The sequence below is a fragment of the Ranitomeya imitator genome, chromosome 3 (assembly GCF_032444005.1).
Source record: "Ranitomeya imitator isolate aRanImi1 chromosome 3, aRanImi1.pri, whole genome shotgun sequence".
NCBI lineage: Eukaryota > Metazoa > Chordata > Amphibia > Anura > Dendrobatidae > Ranitomeya > Ranitomeya imitator.
Genome location: NC_091284.1, coordinates 235,051,676 through 235,070,704, shown reverse-complemented (window position 1 = coordinate 235,070,704; position 19,029 = coordinate 235,051,676). Strand labels below are relative to the sequence as shown.

The 19,029-nt window shown below is 41.6% G+C and overlaps 1 protein-coding gene across 6 annotated transcripts in view; it reads right to left on the bottom strand.

Moving 5' to 3' along the window:
- Nucleotides 1-438: 438 nt before the first annotated feature.
- The window catches only part of LOC138669635 (C4b-binding protein alpha chain-like), a 70,188-nt gene continuing 51,597 nt past the window's right edge, over nucleotides 439-19,029 (bottom strand). For 3 of the 6 annotated variants that reach the window (XM_069756283.1, XM_069756286.1, XM_069756284.1), the window contains exons 10-14: nucleotides 17,727-17,780; nucleotides 13,397-13,423; nucleotides 7,313-7,391; nucleotides 4,775-4,877; nucleotides 1,417-1,810 (exon numbers count right to left, since the gene is read on the bottom strand). In XM_069756283.1, coding sequence (XP_069612384.1) covers nucleotides 1,799-1,810; nucleotides 4,775-4,877; nucleotides 7,313-7,391; nucleotides 13,397-13,423; nucleotides 17,727-17,780 — 275 coding nt within the window. In that variant the 3' untranslated portion in view covers nucleotides 1,417-1,798. Of the gene's footprint in view, nucleotides 1,811-4,774; nucleotides 4,878-7,312; nucleotides 7,392-13,396; nucleotides 13,424-17,726; nucleotides 17,781-19,029 lie in introns of all 6 variants that reach the window. The other 3 variants (XM_069756289.1, XM_069756287.1, XM_069756288.1) reach the window with 3 other exon arrangements.

The window sequence follows — 19,029 nt, the reverse complement described above, 5'->3', positions numbered from 1 at the left end:
TGTATACACAGATTTAGAGAAAAAAAATAAAAAGTTCATGTGACGGATTGTTTAAAGCAGTTTTCAGAGCATTAACACTTATTGCCTACACACAGCATAATTAGGTGTCAGAATGAAACCACTAAATCCAGCGTTTAACATTTTGTGTTTTTCTTTCCTTCCAAAGCCTCAATTAAAGGGAACCTGTCACCTGTGACCCAAAACCGGTCCCACCAAATTCAGGTGACATGTTCCCTTTAAAGGCAGATTTTCCTCACTCCAAGCTTGTTGAGTAAGTGGGAAAGGGAGGAGGATAAATACTATGAATATTATAATTGTATTCACATGTGGTACATATCGATAATTTTTTTACCATTTATGATATGCAAAGTTCAAGAATCTTAACAATCAGAAGGAATTCAGATGCAGAAAGTAATTCACCACCAAGATTTTTTTTTTGCTAGTTTTCTGGCTTAAAAGCTTTGAATGAGTGCCTTAGGCCAAGATATATCCACAAAGTGAATAAACCACTTTGATAAGTCCCCAAACTTTAGCGCAACTCAAAATTGCAGAAGAATTGTGCAACTTTTTTTTTTTTAGACAGGTCTTGCCTGGATCTCTCGAAATGTGCTGAGCTTGGGCCTGAAGGGGGCAGAACAGGAGTGTGACACCAGTTTGTCTAATTCATGCTGAACAGTGGCCTGCCTTATGCAAGAAATCTGACTAGCCCCGTCTAAGATTTGTGGTGAGGAGCATGGAGGCATGCATCTCCTAATGATGCTGGTGCCTCCAACTCCAGTGTGCCCCGTGATCACGACCGTCATCAGCATCGCCGTGCTTGATGAATTGGAGCCCAAGACTAGACAGTCTATAGATACGCCCGAACTTAACCAACAAGAGACAGCATGACAAATTTGGCACATTTCTCTATTACTTTTCGTGGGCTACTCAGTTCACCTAAAAACAATTACTACTGGGCTCTCCATTTATGAACTATGCCATTCTTAAGTCCTATACAAAGCTCTTACTTTTAAAGGCCATTACCATGGTCCTATTATGTGATGAGTCTACAGAACTTTGTCCACAATGCAGACTGTCCATGTGGCACATTTATCTTACTCACTTATATAGCGCCATTATTTGAACAGCACGTCACAGACATCATCACTGTGGGGCTTATTATCTAAATTCCCTATCAGTATGTCTTTGGAGTTTTGGAAGAAATCTGAGTAATCGGAGGAAACCCACCCAAACACGGGGAGAACATACAAACTCCTGGTATAGATTACCCCTGGTGTGATCAAACGCAGGACCCCAGCTCTGCAAAGCAACAGTGCTAACCACTGAGCCACCGTGCTGCAAGTTATAATATTCCCATTATTACTAAATCCCTTTAAGAATAACCAGGAAAAAGGTGTTTTTTTTAATTTTTTTTTTATAAAAATATAACAGTCTATCATATTATACTCATATTTTAAACTGATGAACTAAACATTACATTCACAGTCTTCATATATTCAACCGCTGCCATGTGCAAAGTTTGCAATCAGAAAACACAAGTCTTTAAGAAGGAAAAGCATTAAGTGCATGGATCTGGCTTTCCTGAAGAATTAGGTCAGACGTTCATGTGCATTTAAGCCAAGCAGGTCGGGGCGAGTTATTGCAGTCTGAAGGCACATCTTCAGGAATCAAGTGGATCAAAGCAATATTCTCCTCTCAGGCATACAGGATGGGGTGTAGGCTTTGCCACACATGGAGAGCCCTCAGGTTCAGAAGCCAATATTTATCACAAATGCCATAAGAGCCATAGTGAAGATAATTATGGTGTTGCCTAAAAAACCCCAGAAGAAATGCATTAAAATTGTGAAATTATTATGACGAGTATTTTGAGATAAAAACAATGGAGGCAAGTAAATAAACTTATCAAGTCGCCTAGTTTCTCATTAATAAGGATCTTTTGAGAAGCGAGACAAAGGTTAGTACGTTAGGAATATTTTGTTATTAATAGAGACATTGCATAACATCTGAGCCAGTCTTAGAAAACAGAAGCGTTCATTTTCAGTACTACCGTTAAAAAGGAATCTGTCACCAGTTTTGTTCTACCAATCTAAGAGCAGCACAATGTAGGGGTGGAAACCCAGATTGCAGTGATGTCACTTACTGCACTGGGTTCTGTCTTTTTAAGGGGTATCTGTCAGCAGGTTTTTGGGACAATCTGAGAGTAGCATAATGTAGGGCAAGAGAGCCTGATTCCAACGATGTATCACTTATGGGGTGCACCAGTTGGGACACAATTAGATTTTAGATTTAGCATGTAGCAGAGCTCAGAAAGCGAACCCTGCTCACACCACAACATTCTGTGTAGACTGTCTATTGACAGAAAGCTGCTTATCAGAGGAGGGCATGCTCAGACCAGGGCTCATATGTACTGTGGTCAGGGCAATGATAATCTTCTAGTGATAAAGAAGTCACTGTAAGTAAACAACAGCATACTTTCAAATAGATGACAATGCTGGATTCAGTGTCTCAGCTTCTATCTCATACGCCCTCAGATTACATAGCAAAAACCGGGTGACAGATTCCCTTTAACATAATCATTGCTTCATCTGCAGATATAGCAGTTCTCTAAATACGGAGCGCTGTATAACCCCGCCCACATCACTGATTGGCAGATTTCACTGTGTACACAGAAAGCTGCCAATCAGTGGTGGAGGCGGGGTTATACAGAGCTCATTAATTTGGAGGACTACATGGCAGCAGGTTTAGTAGTCCTCTAGTGATAATCTCCTGCTGATAAAATAATGACTTTATCAAAACTCCAGGGATATTAAAACTACAGCAAGCAGCTCAGTAAGTGACACATCTCTGGTATCGGGGTTTCTGTCTCTACATTATGTTGCCAAAACCTGGTGACAGTGTCCCTTTTACGCCACACTAGGTGTAGTCTAGGTTTATTCAATGAAACCATGTCTATGATTTGGTATATTATATTCTTTATAAGACAAAATAAAAGTAGCTACAAGGTCAGGAACAAGCAAAAAGTGAAATACTTTTAGTATTCTCATAAAGATAAATTGACAGTAGATAGAGTCATGCTGACTGTGGTTCGAGCAGCATCAGACCGGACGCATTATTGCAGACGTGTGGTTTAGTAAGAGCTAGCTAGAGAGTATGCCCCACAACTTGGGCGTGTATAGAGAGACCTGACAACCAAGAGAGAGGAGCGGAAAGATGCTGCTGGGGACCGGAGTTTTGGGCTAATCCTATAGATGCATGCTCCTCAGCAAGGTTTTCAATGTATGCTTACTCCAAAATAAAATTCAGAGTAAGGGTGGGTGGATCTTAGTCTAATCAAGGACCGCAATACACAGACTGGCCGTGCGTCTTCCAACTAGAGAATGGCAGCTTCATATATTTCCATGGAGCCATCACGCTCGGGCCGGGGGCCCCTTGGCTAGTCTATCGATTGTTGTCAATAGATTGAGATCCATGGACTTCTGGATGGGCCCTAAGAAATACACGACGGCAATAACACAACCAGTGTCTGATTCATGCTGCCCATGGCTCACACAGCAGTAACTTACCCTCCGGTCACCCCTAAATGGGTGACTTTAAACTACCAATTACTTCTAAAACTCATTTGGATCCCAATTAAGAATGACATTTTATACATATCAATCCCATCCAGCACACACCACAGTTTACATATGCAATGAATAAGTACGGTACAAGCCAAGAACAACAATTTGGTAGACTTGAGGGGGCCAGAAATTGCTTGATATTCGTCACTAAAGCTAATGACCGTGAGCCAACAATGTGAAACATAAATTATTCCGGTTGAACGGAGACTGCCTGCTTTGATCAACGTTTCCAATACTAACGAGTATATCCTACCCAACGTAGACGGAAGAATAAGATAACACAAACGGCACACGACATGGCCGGGATGGCTAGACAAACGGCAAGAGGAAATCTAGAACAATGAACATGTAACATGGAAAAAGACATTTAAAGGGGTTGTAGTACAATGGTTAGAAATTTCATTGGTGGATCCACTCACAAACCACCATTATTTTCATCCATTAATATACGGCTAAGAAAACAATGCACATTAGATTTTGCAGCGTATTAGCTGTGATCTAACGTATCCCACAATGTGTACATGTAGATACTTTCTACAGCAAAAACATTTTATTTTTTGGCTGAAAATGGTAATGTATACCAAGTGTAAACTTTATGATCCAAGTGAATAAAAATAGTAACAACCCCTTTAATAGACACAATCCTGTTATTATCATAGACGCACATTGATCAATAGTGTTACGGTTCTATCGCACATTACGACATTGCTTTTCCTTTGATAAATGTGCGCTATACTGTTAGAGGTTAATGACAGGCATGTTGCCGTACAAAACTGGAGTTGGTTAGATTTGTTGCAAGATATCAACTAGGTCAACGGTTTTCTTCTTAAAGGGAACCTGCGGCAGACTCGTATCATCTCTCCCTATGGCTCCCGGACAGATCCTTACAGTAGGTTTTCTCCAAAACACCGGAGCGTTTCAGAGCAGAACATACCTGGCTGCAATCGTGCGCAAGGATCGGATTCAGGCTGTGGTTTGGGCAGCATGAATCCACTGACAGGTTCCCTTTAATCTTCTGTCAAACCGTGCCCGGTCTATGTTACAGAGGAGCGAGGTTAGTGCACAACAGGCAGCAGGACGGCACTGAGCGATGCATAATGGACTCGGAACATGGGCCCGGTGAGAAGGTAGGTACCGAGACCATGACGATCTACCTGGGCTTCTAGCTGCTTCATATCATACTGTTCTACTGGAGTCTGTGGGCTACTTGATGGGCCACTGTCTGGGTTCTTTCCAGTTGGAGCTATATAATCATCACTGCCCATATTTCAGTGTAGGAATGGGAAAAAAGAATATATATTATATGTTAATACAATTACCAATGATTAAACTAACAAGTATTTAAAGACGACCTGACAGCTCTCCTGAATCTACTACATGGACATGAACCTAGAAGACGCACAGGCATCTTTTCTTGTAACTGTGTTGGGCAGTACCTCTTATTTTTCTTCGACGTGTAAGGAAGATGGATCACTGTGCGTTACCGCTTTCCATGTACCTACACACACTGTCAATATGATTTGGCCCTACAACGTCTGACAAAGAAAATGTATAGCCATTTAAATGGAATCTGTCAGCAGTTTTGAAAGCAGTAAAATGTAGAGAAAGAGACCCTGATTCCAGCGATGTATCACTTACTGGGCTCTTTGCTTTAGTCTTGATACAATCACTGTTTTATGTGAGGTATATTGAACAGTTCTCGGATTGCTGAGCTCTGTATGACCCCGCCCACACCACTGATTGCACAGTGTGTACAAAAAGCTGCCAATCAGTGATGGGGGTGGAGTTATCTAGTGCTCCTGAATATGGAGGACTGCAGGTTTACTAGTTACTTGTATCAAGCCTACAGCAAACAGCCCAGTAAGTGACACATGGCTGGAATCAGGGTCTCTGTCCCTACACAACTCTGCACTCACATTAGGTGGTAAAAACCTGGTGACAGATTTCCTTTAACATATTACTACAAGAGGAGTAACTGAATTTGTCCCGAGCAATTCCTAACAAAAAGGTGCACCAGAATTGTTATTTTACAGGGAATACAAGTACAAGAGACAAGAACGGAGGTCCTCTATCCCACAGAAAATCCCTTGTATGAACCCCAGGTCTCTATATGAACTATTGTCAGAGATCACATCAGTCAGTGCATACCGAACTATCATTTCAGTGGCTGGGGCACATACAAACTAGGGCAAAAAATGGGCATCAAATGGAACGTTTTTGGGAGGTGATCATTATGGTTTTTCCTTTTCTGAGGCACATTAGCAGTCAAAGGGTTTCCCAGTAATGGATAACCAGTTTCAATATAAAAACCATTCAGAGGCCTAACTTTATTTTTACATTAATATACGGTAAGTATTTTTCAGGAGCAGTTTTGGCACATTATTACTGTACAAAATTTAGCGTTTAGCTTAGATATATTAATTTTTATTATGGGCAGAAGGCATAAATAATTTATATTTTCTTTATTTTTTGGGACACTTAAAGAATTCACATTAATTTAAAAAAGTGTAGAATTTGTTTTTGCAGTGTCCTGTTTGAGACATTTATTCAAAAGTGTTTGCTTTATTATTTTGTGCTTTATTTTTCAGAATATTTAATTGGATTTACACATTTTTGTTTTAAAGAGAATCTCTTGTAATAATAGGTTAATTAAAGGGAATTGGTCATGAGGTTTTTGCCACCTAACCTGAGATCAGCATAATGGAGACACAAAGAAACGGATTTCAGCGATAGGACACTTACTGGGCTGTTTGCTGTAGTTCTGATAAAATCATTATTTTATCAGCAGGAGATTGTCACTAAAGGAATAATAAACCAGCTGCCATGTAGTCCATGAGTTCTGTATAACTCCGCCCCCACCACTGATTGGCAGCTGACTACACCCAGTATACATGGAAATCTGCCAATCAGTGGTGTGGGCGGGGTTATACAGAGCTCAGCATTCAGAAGACTGGTGGATCTGCAACAGAAAAAAAATCTGATTTTATCAAAACGACAAGCAGCCCATCGCAGGAATCAGGGTCTCTGTCTCTACATTATATAAAATAAAAAACATGCAAAACATTAAAAACAAGCACAAATGCAATAGTGAATGGCCACTTTAGGTTTCTTCTTTTACAACAGGCCGCTGTGCTATTCAATAATTAAATTATCCTATTTATTAAAAGGTAATGTTGGATTTATACAGTTATATGTTCCACTTAGTCATTTATATTTTCTTTATTTGGAAAACATCAAGACTATAAAGCTTTGATGTTATGGCCTTACACTTCGAATTAAAAGGGCCTAATGTATGGTTACTAAGAAATAAAAGGGTTAAGACCCCTGGGGGGGATTGCATGTTGGTAAAATTTGGTCTAAAAACACATGAAGAAAATGGAAACTTAGAGGCAGATTCATCAAAACTGATGCCTCTTGCTGGAGTAGAAGGGGCCAAATTCATCAAGAGGCACACGCCACCTAATGAATTCGATGCCTCCATGCGCTGCATCAGAAATGCCCCTCCTATCAGGAGAATCCGCACGTCCCATCCGGGCCCCTTCCCAGCTACGTCCATGTTGTCGGTGTTCTTCTCGAAGCTTTTACAGAACTTTTCTGGCGTACAAGCTTTGATGAATCGGCCCCTTCGCTTTTCAGCACTCTACGCTATACTTTTTAAATACAGAATGCATCTGGTCATTGGATCATCTCACCCCTTTTTTCTCCTAAACCAGCACGCATAAATTACTGATGCTGCAATGAGAATTCCAAGAATTCCACCGATAACTCCGCCTTAAAAGAAATACAGCAATATTACATACAAGTGCAAGTTTCCTGCAGTCAGGGATCAAACGTCTGCTTGACTACAAGTATTGAAATATTGAGAAAATTGGTTACGGTATAAGGGTTGTCCAAAACTTCTTGAGCTACGCCTGAAAAAGAAAGATTGTTCCAAATATTTACTTACTTATCCTGCCCATTCCCGCCGTGCACGTATCGGTGACGTGATCCTGCCCACCAGCCTCCTGTGATGTTCACAGTGAGAGGCTGCCCCAAAAAGATGCGCATGCGCAAACTCCCACAGCTCCGTTCAACCTTCTCTTGAGTGATGAGACTTCGGAGACTGGAGGTCCGAAGGAGAAACCACTGGACAGAACGTCACAGGATGCGGACAGGCAACATCACATTTACGAAAACTTCTTTCTTGTTTTTTTAAAAGAACTTTCGGACTAAAGTGGTATAAACAGACAGAAGAGGGCATGGCCGCTGGAAGATGGGCCAAATGTGGCAAGCGGCACATGCACCTTACAGAATTTAACACATCTTACTCCAGTAAATCCTGGATTGAGGCTTGCATAAAGAATGCTAGTCTTGATGAATCGGCCCCCTTTTTCTATATTGTGGGCAAAACTAATTTTTTTCTAAATGAGAGATCAAATTTTCCTTGCAGTTGAGAAATATAAATCAATCAAAGCTGATTTCAGCCTCTATAGAGAGAATAAAAGCTTACAGAGTTTAATGGGGATTTTTTTTTCTTTAAATTTTCTTTTTAATCATTTTTCAATTTTTTTTTAATGGGCCTAAGAACTTACTGCCAGGTAGTTGCTAACTACCCTACCTGTTCTTCCCAGCGCTGATCATTGCCGGCTCAGAGCAGTCATGGACCACACCAGACGGTGACTCTGCGGCTTCCAATGATGTCACGGCTTCTCTACCGCTCTGTGTTACGGGGCCGATGTTGAGCTGATTGTCTGTTTGCTCCCTGCTGCGTGGACCAAGCTGTCAGTCAGCAGTGACGCCTCATCGACAGGAGATCGGAAGAGAAAGAGCTGCTCTTTTGACGCAGTCACATGAAACAGCAGAATTGCCGGCATGGAGCGGTCTGTGATTACCATGAGCCGTAACCAGGCAGAATAGGCAACTACCTGCCTGTAAGTGTTTGGCTCCATGAGAAAAAGATAAAATAGACAAAAAGAAGCCCTTTAATAAATTGCATTTGATACCAAGAGTATACAGTAAACACCTACATTTCCCTAATGGCGGTTGCAGATAGATACAACAGCAATAAAGATGGATCCATTTACCGTGCTCGGTGTGGATTCATCAGAGAATAAAAAAAAAAAAAAGTGAACCGATCTAAATATGTAAGGCTGGTTTCACACTTGCGTTTCAAAACGCATGCGTTTAAAAAAAAACGCATGGTGAAAAAATGCATGTAAACGCGTGCAAACGCTGCTTTTTTTGACGCATGCATTTTTGCATGTGGTGAAAAAAACGCAGCGTTTTGACGCGTTTACATGCGTTTTTTCATGCGTTTGCGTTTTTTAAACGCATGCTGAGAAATGTGTGACAGCTGCCAATCATCAAAATAAAGTAAAAAACCCACTATAAACAGAAATAGTTAGGGTTAGGGTTAGGGGTAGGGTTAGGGATCATAACCCTAACCCTAAAGGGATCCTAACCCTACCCCTAACCCTAAAGGGATCCTAACCCTAACCCTAAAGGGATTAGGGTTAGGGTTAGGATCCCTTTAGAGTTAGGGGTAGGGTTAGGATCCCTTTAGGGTTAGGGTTAGGGGAAGGATTAGGATCCCTTTAGGGTTAGGGTTAGGATCCCTTTAGGGTTAGGATCCCTTTAGGGTTAGGATCCCTTTATCACCTTTATGTTGGGGGGTGGCATATCAGTGTGTTTTCTGTTTTTTTTAAATAAAAACGCATGCGTTTTTAAAGCAAACAAACGCATGTGCTTAAAAACGCATGCGTTTCCATTGACTCCAATGTATTTTTTGGCACAAAAAAAAAAACGCATGAAAATGCATGCGTTTTTATGTGTAAAAAAAAACGCCTCTCAAAAATACTACAAGTTGCATTTCTGAAAAAGAACGCATGCAGCAAAAAAACGCATGCGTTTCAAAACGCGACCAAACGCGTACAACAAAAAACGCATGCGTTTTCAATGTTAAATATAGGAAAAAAAACGCATGCGTTTTTTTGTGCAAAAAACGCTGCAGAGAAAAACGCAAGTGTGAAACCACCCTAAGAACAGTAGAAGCGCTTATTCAGATGTCAGCAGTTTCTATCACAGGCAAAAAAGGTTCAGTTTTTTAATCAGTGTTTCTATATCAGATTTTCATCAGCGTTTAGTCAGCATGCCGGGGTTTACAGTCACAGCTTGATCGGTTTTATTTGCAAATTACAAGTTTCCTCCAGCTTCTCCCATCAGACATTTAAATTGGACAGCACACAATGACACATGGGTTTATTATGTAACCATAGATGGAAATCAGCAAGTTTGATTCGGATAAAAAGCAAGACATTTCTGTGTTCTGGTGCAGACCACTCGGTCCACAAAAAGACATGGATATGGCGTGATGACGACGACAGACATGCCTCACAGCTGACCCCTTATCCAGGCCACTAAACAAATCCAGAACCATTCCCGAATTGGCAGACCTCCAACCAAAAGTACTTTGCGGAGGGAGGATCATTTCCCAGCTGCCTTGGAGACCCGGTAGAGGAGCACAGATAGATGAGCGCACAGCGCCAGACAGCGCACAGATCCCCAGGCAGACGTGCAATTGGCAGTCAGCAGAGAACCGCGATATATGATAGTGAGTGGACACACCATACAGTCATCCCACATGGCTACGTGTTCCATCAACACCCCGGCCGCCACCACTGCCTTCCGAACGCCTCACCACCACTCTACAATGTGTCAAATAAAAGCATCAGGAATATGACCACCATACCACCAGCCTAGCTCAAACTTAAATCCATATCCATCTACCTTCTTAGAAGCTCAGCTTTTACACAACGGAGGTCACTGGCCTAATTTTTGATAATTTTCTAAGATTCTGCTCTTACTATGTGATCGTCTGCAGCTCTCTTACTTGCTTATTAGCAGACAGTTTGCTGCCACCCGCTGGCCATTACTAATAATGACATCACTTTTACAATTGCCTATAGGGATTTGAAACCTCTACTGTCGTCCTTCACTTTACTTATGAAAGCTCTGTGATTTCTCTAAATGTTTTATTGTCTAAAACGACCATTCTGCTCCTAAAATGAGCCTGATTTATTTATTTTTTCTTCTCGATACAGTGTGTGTGTTGGGATTAAAGTACAATCCCGTTTTTACTTTTATTTATTTGACCGCGGGTTAGGCATCAGTAATGTATGATCCATGTGTGTTGTAAAATAGTTTCTGGTGGCCATCTTCTATTTTTTCCAATGCTACTTTGGTCCCTCTCCATCTTCTTGTGATCGTAGCTCTGACTGGCTGGAATCACTACCAACTGTTCGTTTCTCCCTTAGAGGTTGTCCACTACTTTTGCATTGATGACCTATCCTTAGGATAGGTAATCAGTGTCTGATCGGTAGGGGTCTGACACCCAGCTCCATCTCCGATCAGCCCGTATCTGTGGGGAGGCCGTCTGCCAGATGTACTCACTTGAGGAGCTGGCCGTCTTCTGTTGGTGGCCACCGCAGGATACTGCACATTCGCATCCTATTGATCTGAAGCGGATGTTCAGTACCCAGCTGCGGTCACTACCAGAGGACGGAGCATGGCTTGTGAGTACTTCCGGCCACCGATCAGCAGAGGTGACGGGTGCCCTACCCCAGCCGATCAGACATTGGTGACCTATCCAAAGGAGAGGTTATCAGTTTAAAGGTAGTGGACAACCTCTTTAATGTAGGTCTATGAGACTCAGAATGTGGCTCTCGCAGAATAACATTGAGACATGACTTGTGGTCTGCTGAGCAAACCGTAGAGGGTTCCGCACAGCCCAACTTTAATCACAGGATGCATAAGAGAGGAGCTGCGCTGGAAACAGCAGAAGATGGTGACTGATAAGCATTTTATACACACGTGGAACATACAATGCTGATACCTTACCGGTGGTTAAATAAGAACCACTGGAGAGTTGGTGGTCATGAAGAGGTTATCTATGGACCTATGATGTAGGCGAGTGTAGAGCTTTCATAAGCATTTGTCAGAATAAGCTGGTGCATGATGGAATACCCCCTAATAAGGTATAGATTTCCCCCTCCTTTCACAGCCACTATGCTGATCTTTCACTTACAATGCTCAGCGAGGGTCAGTCAATGGAAACTTTAATATCCAAAATGGCATGCGTCAGGGCTGCCCACTTTCTCCCGCTTTGCTCAGCCTCAAAACGGAGGCTTTCATCTAATAAAGCAAGACTACAGGGGCGTGGCGTGTGCTGATGATCTTATGCATGCTTCTTGACATATTTGAAACAAAACATCACAGACAGAACTCCGATATGAAAGACAGATGTTTGGATGAGCCCCAAGTATGGCTACTTCCTCCTCCTTTTATTGTTATTTTTTAGGAAGTCAACAAACGGGACTCTTCAGCTGAAGCATATGATGTCTGCATGACTTTTTCGGTGTGAAGAATAATAATTTAACTATGACCTTAATTAAACGATGAAACTTTGGATTTCAGCTAATTGAATTATGCCGCCATATGCAAATAACCACTTCAGAGAGCAATAGAACCGGGTCTCTGGTGCCAACTACAGGAGGGGACAATCTTACAAGTCAATAGCATCACTTTAAAGAAACTTGCCACACAACTTGGGACATAAAGCCAAACAAGTATCATCGGTGAACATGAAAGACCGATAACTGCCCAATACCAGACAATAAGTCATCTAAAAGGACCTCAGAATTACTGCAACACATGACAATTACCTTCCTGAATAACGCATGCATTCAGAGCAGGTCAGATTAGATCAGAGGCTTCCACTACTCATGCATGCATCCAGCAGTGGGCATCTGTCAAGGCAGAGGACTAGCGGACATGACTCTTTAGAAAAACTCTTCCACCCATATGACTCCCTACATATCATGTTTCCATGGTCAGGAAACGCTGTGGATCGGATGCTGCGTACAACCGCAGCGTCCACTCCGCAACGGCCAGATGTTACAGCATAGTGGATGGGATTTTATGAAATCCCATCTCCCCTATGCGCTCAAAGACGCAGGTGGCAAACCTGCGTATACGCACATGCGGGGCGTCTTTATAGACCGCAGCATGTCTATTTATCTTGCGGAGACGCTCAACCTCCGCAAGATAAATAGCACCGTTCTATGTATAGGATGCGGTGATTCCGCATGTATTCAATGAACACATGCGGAATCACCGCGCGTACAAAAGCCGGCAGCGCTTTGGATGGAGCGGGTATCTGCTGTGTCCAAAGTGCTGCCATTCCGGACCGTGGAAACATACCCCTGGTGATTGTGAACCAATGCCTTGGGTAAGTAATCCACATGTAGATGTTATCGTAAGTAATGCTGATGTAGAACGTTGTATTGTCGAATGTCAAATCTGGGGGGCAATAATGTAAGCCAAGACGTTCAGCAAGTGGCACTGCTGATGTACAAGACCTGGCAATGGTCTGTAGTGTATACCACAGAATCTTGGGGTCAACAGAATCTCTTGACCCCTGTTAACTGTTTCAGGCAACTGCATTCCCTACCAGTGGTCACAGGAGAAGTCAATGAACGTTATGGAGAGAGCTTCAATACACTTCCTCCTCTTTAATTCTCATATGGAATAATGATTACTAAACAGACTGTTGATTTCTTTGTTCTACAACTACTTTTAACAAATATCCAGGGTTAAACAACAGATCATTCCCTAATACAATATGCAGCCCCTTTAGAAGACAAATGACTTATCTTTATGAGAATAAAATGATCACAGTGAGAAGGAAATGCGTGCAATATTTACATGTACATTGGTAAGCAAACAACTACGTGTCTTACCCACGATGGCTCCACTGCTGCTCCCCCCTGTAAGGAGACAAAATGATTCTCATCAGATAGTCTAGAACATTATTTACCCATTTCATTAGATATTTTCTATACAGCAGTGAGTACCAATGTACAGATTAAAGTAGAAATTATGTATTCCCAAAAAGAGGAAAAATTAATGGATAGAAGTAATAGATTTTTAAAACTAAAAAAAAAAAAAAATTGATAGTCTCCAACATGTACCTTAAAATGGGATTTCTCATTTTTCATCTATGCAGTGCCAAAAAACTGCATTTATATAAAAGTTGGACAACTTTTTAATACATAGTTCTGAGTTGCTCACCAAGATCTCGGTTTGTGGCGAGTGAATGAGAATATTCTTGTTTATGAGATGCTGCAAACCTGTAAATGTTACCAGCAGTGTTTCCATTCACTTCAACAGACAGGGTCTTGAAAATAATGATGGGAGTAAAAAAAGAAAAAACTTATACTATAACGCTGCACTTATATAATGGTTAAAGGGAGTCTGTACACCAAGAACAACAACTGCAAGGAGTTTGTATGTTCTCCCCGTGTTTGCGTGGGTTTCCTCCGGGTACTCCGGTTTCCTCCCACACTCCAAAGACATACAGATAGGGAATCTAGATAGTGAGCCCCAATGGGGACAGCAATGATAATGTCTGTAGAGCGCTGTGGAAACTAACAGCGTTATAGATGCAAATAAATACCTGAATAAACCCAAATAAACATCCTGCAACATAGATTTCAATTCTTTCATTTTGCATGGCAAAAAAATGATATGCAAATGAGGGTTCTGCATCCATGGCATGGCCAAGAGCTTAGTACACCATTCCACATCCTCAATCCGCATGCCAAGAAAACAGAAAATAAATCGGTACAGAATTTTGGATTCAACCCACCTTTCTCGCCCAAATAGAAAAAGGAACAATTTTGCGATATGAACCTTTAACTGGTAAAAAAAAAATGCTAGAAAATGCCAGTATAAGTATAACATTTAAAAGGGAAGCATCAACCGGAAAAGACTTCTTGCTTAAATCAGGTTTTTGTGTAACATGTATTTATTTATTTATTTTTTTTAAAGCAGCCAATATTTTTATTCCATATCACAATCTTTTTTAATAAAAACAAAGTTAGCAATCTTGCAGTTTTCACAGTGGCCACTGTGGTTTTTTTAGACTCGTGCTTCCCACCTCTTCAAGAAGCAGGCTCCTTATGAGAGGCAGGATTACAGTGACAGGTAACACCTCTATACACAGCGGATAACACAGGATCCACCAATCACAATAGAGGATACCGCAGCTGACCGATCCCCATTCCTTCAAAATGATTTTTGCACAGGAACACACTTCAAAGCAACACATAGGGTTGGGGTCTGACCATTGTGGCTATGTACATATGTTATTTCCTGAAACAAACCGGGAGTTAGTGTCTAAGAAAGCTGCAGTGTCCAGTGTGAAAATTGCAAGATTTCTAATTTTTTTTTATTTTTAATACAGCTTGAACTGTAACAAGAAAACCTTGCCAAAAATGTTTAAAAGTGACATTTAATACAAAAATCCGATTTAAACAATAGGCAATTTCCTGATGAATGTTTCCCTTTACAGGCCTCCAACAGATAATGCCCATACACATTATACGGATGTTTCCCAAACCACAAAATATTTATGGGCTCTGCAAACAGTCTGCCCAATAATGAATGGGGCACCCCCTTCCTAAATAATCCCCCAACAGATGTCAGGGGATATAAGAACCTCAAATGTCCGAATTCAGACTGCCGATCCTTTTGTTCTCAAAGATATGCCTCTGCCATAGGAGTCTGGCAGCTGCTCTCTCAGAACACAGGATCACTCGGCACAGCAGGTGCTCCTGTGTATGGGAGAGTCAAGTGAGATAGCTCCCGGCCATCAGCTATCTAGACTGTATAGGATGCTACACAGTGTGCCACAGAAGCATTGCATTGAGTAAGATGCATAGTGTGTGCTATTAAGACCAAAGGGATTAACAGTTCAACGGCTATTGAGATTTACTGTGTGAATAAAAATCTCATCGGTCAAAACATTAAAGCATGTACCACTTATTGACTGGTTCTTACAGAAAATGTTTTTTGAAAAAAAAAAACAAAAAAAAAAAAAACACTTGACGCAGTGGTTTCCATTTTCATTGGAGATTCACTTTTAATACAGCTATTTGGCACAGCTTAGTGTTTGACTTTGTTCACAGAGTAGCAACTTGGTGCATTTTCAGACAATTTGATTTAAAGGGAATCTGTCAGCAGGTTTTTGCTACCTCAACTAAGAGCAGCCTGATGTAGGCAAAGAGAAGCTGAATCCAACGATGTATCACTTAGATTACTGGGTGCAGCCGGTCTGACAGAGTTTTTAGATTTAGCATGAAGCAGAGCTGAGGAAGCTAACCCCGCCCACCCCAGGCTCTGTATATACAGTGTCCATAGACAGTGCGGTGCCTATCACAGGAGGGGGCGTGCAGGACCAGGGCTTATGGGACCAGCTAGTGGCAGCAATGATAAGCTCCTGGTGCTAAAACAATCATAAGCAAACAAAACCTCTGAGCTTGATAAGAGAGGCATTGCTGAAATTTGTGTTTTAACCCCTACAGCACGCTGTCTTCAGAATACATAGCAAAAACCTGCTGACAGATTCCCTTTAAAAGAAAAAATAAATAAATAACACATCGGTGTATAAATCCATTCCTGGATGTCTCTGGAGTGACATCATTGTGATGTTCCATCTGTTTCTGGAGACCAGAAGAAGAAACCATTTGAATGGGATGACAGAGAAAGCGGACAGGTGGTGTCATGTAGCCGCTACCTCCTCAGTTGGAACAGGGCAAGATAAGTCAATGTACTTAGGAAAATATTTTAGTTTATCAAAAGATTAGTATTGCGTTTTGCTGTAAAAAAGTAATGGACAAGCCCACTAATGTACCAAAGGGTGCATAAACTACTGAATCCAGTGGCATACAACTAATAAAATCAGACCACTTGTCCACCATGGGACTCAAGAGTTGGAGGGGCCCTGTGCCAATCAACATCCGCCCCTCTCTGTGTCATTAACCCAAAGAATCTGCATCCTCCATTGAAATATTAGGATGGGACAGGGAGCCATCGGCCTGTCAGAGGCTAAAAAGAGAAGGCAAGATGACTTCACTAGTAGTGATGAGCGAGCGTGCTCGCCCCTTGAGTGACATTGGGGTGCTCAGGTATGTACATGGTATCGTGGGTGCTTGAGTGCCATGCTTCCATGTTTTGCAGTTGTTAGCCATTAAACATGCTCGGATATCCTGCCATACAGGGTAATTTTGTAGCTATGTTGGCTACAGCCTACAGCATTAGCATGTATGGCAGGCAGTCCCTAGGGACTCAAGCACCTGCGATACTCAATACGCTCATGAGAGCCTCAATGTCACTCAAGTGGTGAACACGCTCGCTCATCACTATTCACTGTATCTTACCTGCTGCGCTGAGCCATAGTTGGCACGCAGCACAGACCGGAGTAGCTCATTGGAGGAATAGGGCTAGGCGAGTAGTATTTTTATTTTATCAGTACTTGTATGGAGCTGGGTGGAATCATATTGTGGCTGTAGGGGATCACTGGTCACTGTGGAGATCTGAATGCATGTGGGGAAATCACATAGTAAGTGCTACACACACACACACCAGTAGTGCTGTGTAACCAGGGGTGTGGAGTTAGAGTCTGTGTCCATTTTGGTGGAGTTAATAAAATGGACTCTATTATGATAATATAGAATACATTGGGTACAGTAGTACAATGAAGGATGTGCTGTAAATTTTTCTAAGAATTTGGGAAAGTTAAGAAATGACCCATAAATGTCTGTTCTGTCCCTGATCTAAGGAACTCGGCTTTTAGCCGAGATGAATCTGTGCTGCACTTTATGTACATGCTCAGTAGTGATCAGTGCTGTGGAGTTGGAGTCAGGAGTCGGAGTCAGGGAAATGGAGGAGTCGGAGGTAGCGCTAGTGCTTCCAGGCAGACCACTGTGCAACTGAAGAAAGTTTATTTTTTATTAGGTTATACAGATAGTTTCTGAATTTCTTTTATAATAGATAAATTTGTTTTCATAGAATGGTTTAAGACTCTGCAAATAAACTAGTTTAGGATACGTACACACGAGACAAAAACGCTGCACGTTTTTAGTGACCATTCGGGCACCCTTGTGCTTTCAATCTGGTACTTTTGCCAATAAACTTGCATAGAAATTTAATGGCAGGTTTCTGGCAGACTTAAGTCCCGTGTGGACGCACCCTGGTTCCTTATTCTTAATAATTTACTGTACATGTTACCTCCATTTTCCTCAGTGCTTTGCGGTTTAGTTGTTTTTTGAGCGACAGTTGAACCTGGGATTAAATAAACAGGACTTTGAATTTCAGTAAAAAAAGCCACCTATCAATGCTTGTGAAATGCTCTCTCCATTCAGAAAGTCACTAACCAACAATGAATGAAAAGCAAATTCATGCTCATAAAGAAGCTCAACTTCATCTTTTTGATTTAATTCGAGGCGCCCTACATATACACCTCATACACCCAAGATTACAGTTTTCCAAATATCCCCTTACGCCAGACGTTGGAGAAAAGGATCAGATCTGCTGGATTTCAAAATGTCCAATATGTTGTTCATGTTTATGTAAGCTACTGCAAGCAGAGTATGACAGCAGCCCCGTCCCTTCTCCTGATGGAAACACATGCTCACTTCCGTGGCTATGTCAATGCAGATGTCCTGGGAATAGGTGTCAAAGGACAACCATCTACAGTATGTGTGCCGCTTTTAACCAGTATGTGTTTGTCTAATTTTAAGGCATCTCAAAAGGACATTTTCCGAGACCAAAATCAATAGGAAATTGGAAAAAAAACACATAAATGGACACGTTAAGATAATATGTTCCTGTGCAGAGTTAAACTTCTAATAGTGCCCCTGATGCCCAACCATGTAGAGATGCTGCAGTTTCTGGTCAGTCAAGCAGTTTGCATTGATCCCATAGACCAGGGGTGGGGGATCCTTCTTTCTGCCAAGAGCCATTTGGATATTTATACCATCCTTCGAGGGATCCATGGGTCATTCGCAGTCTCAGATGTTTATTTTCTTCTATGATGACGTTGTGCATTTGCTAGTGACAAGTCTGACATGTGTAAAGCATGCCCTAAGGTGCGCTGCATATTGTTTTTCCAAGGTCAATGAGACCTTCACAATCCATATGTAGGAGGATCCCACTAGAAGTGGCCAGAAGGAGCTTCTATGACCCAACACTATAAATCCATGGCCATTAACAGAGTTGGTCCCCCGCCTTAAAGATAAAACAGCTTCCGCTCTTCTGGGAAGGCTTCCTACAAGATTTTGAACTGTGTCTGGAAATGTTTGCCCATTCATCGATTAGAGCATTTGTGATGTCAGACAAACAATGATGTTGGACAAGACAACTTGGCTTGCACTTTCCATTCTACTTCATTCCAAAGGTGTTCGATAGGATAGAGGTTAGGACTCGGGTCACACCAAAATATCCCAATCATGCCTTTATGAACCTTGCTTTGTGTACTGGGGCAACAGTCATGCTAGTAAAAAAGATCCTTCCTAAACCTTATCACAAAGTT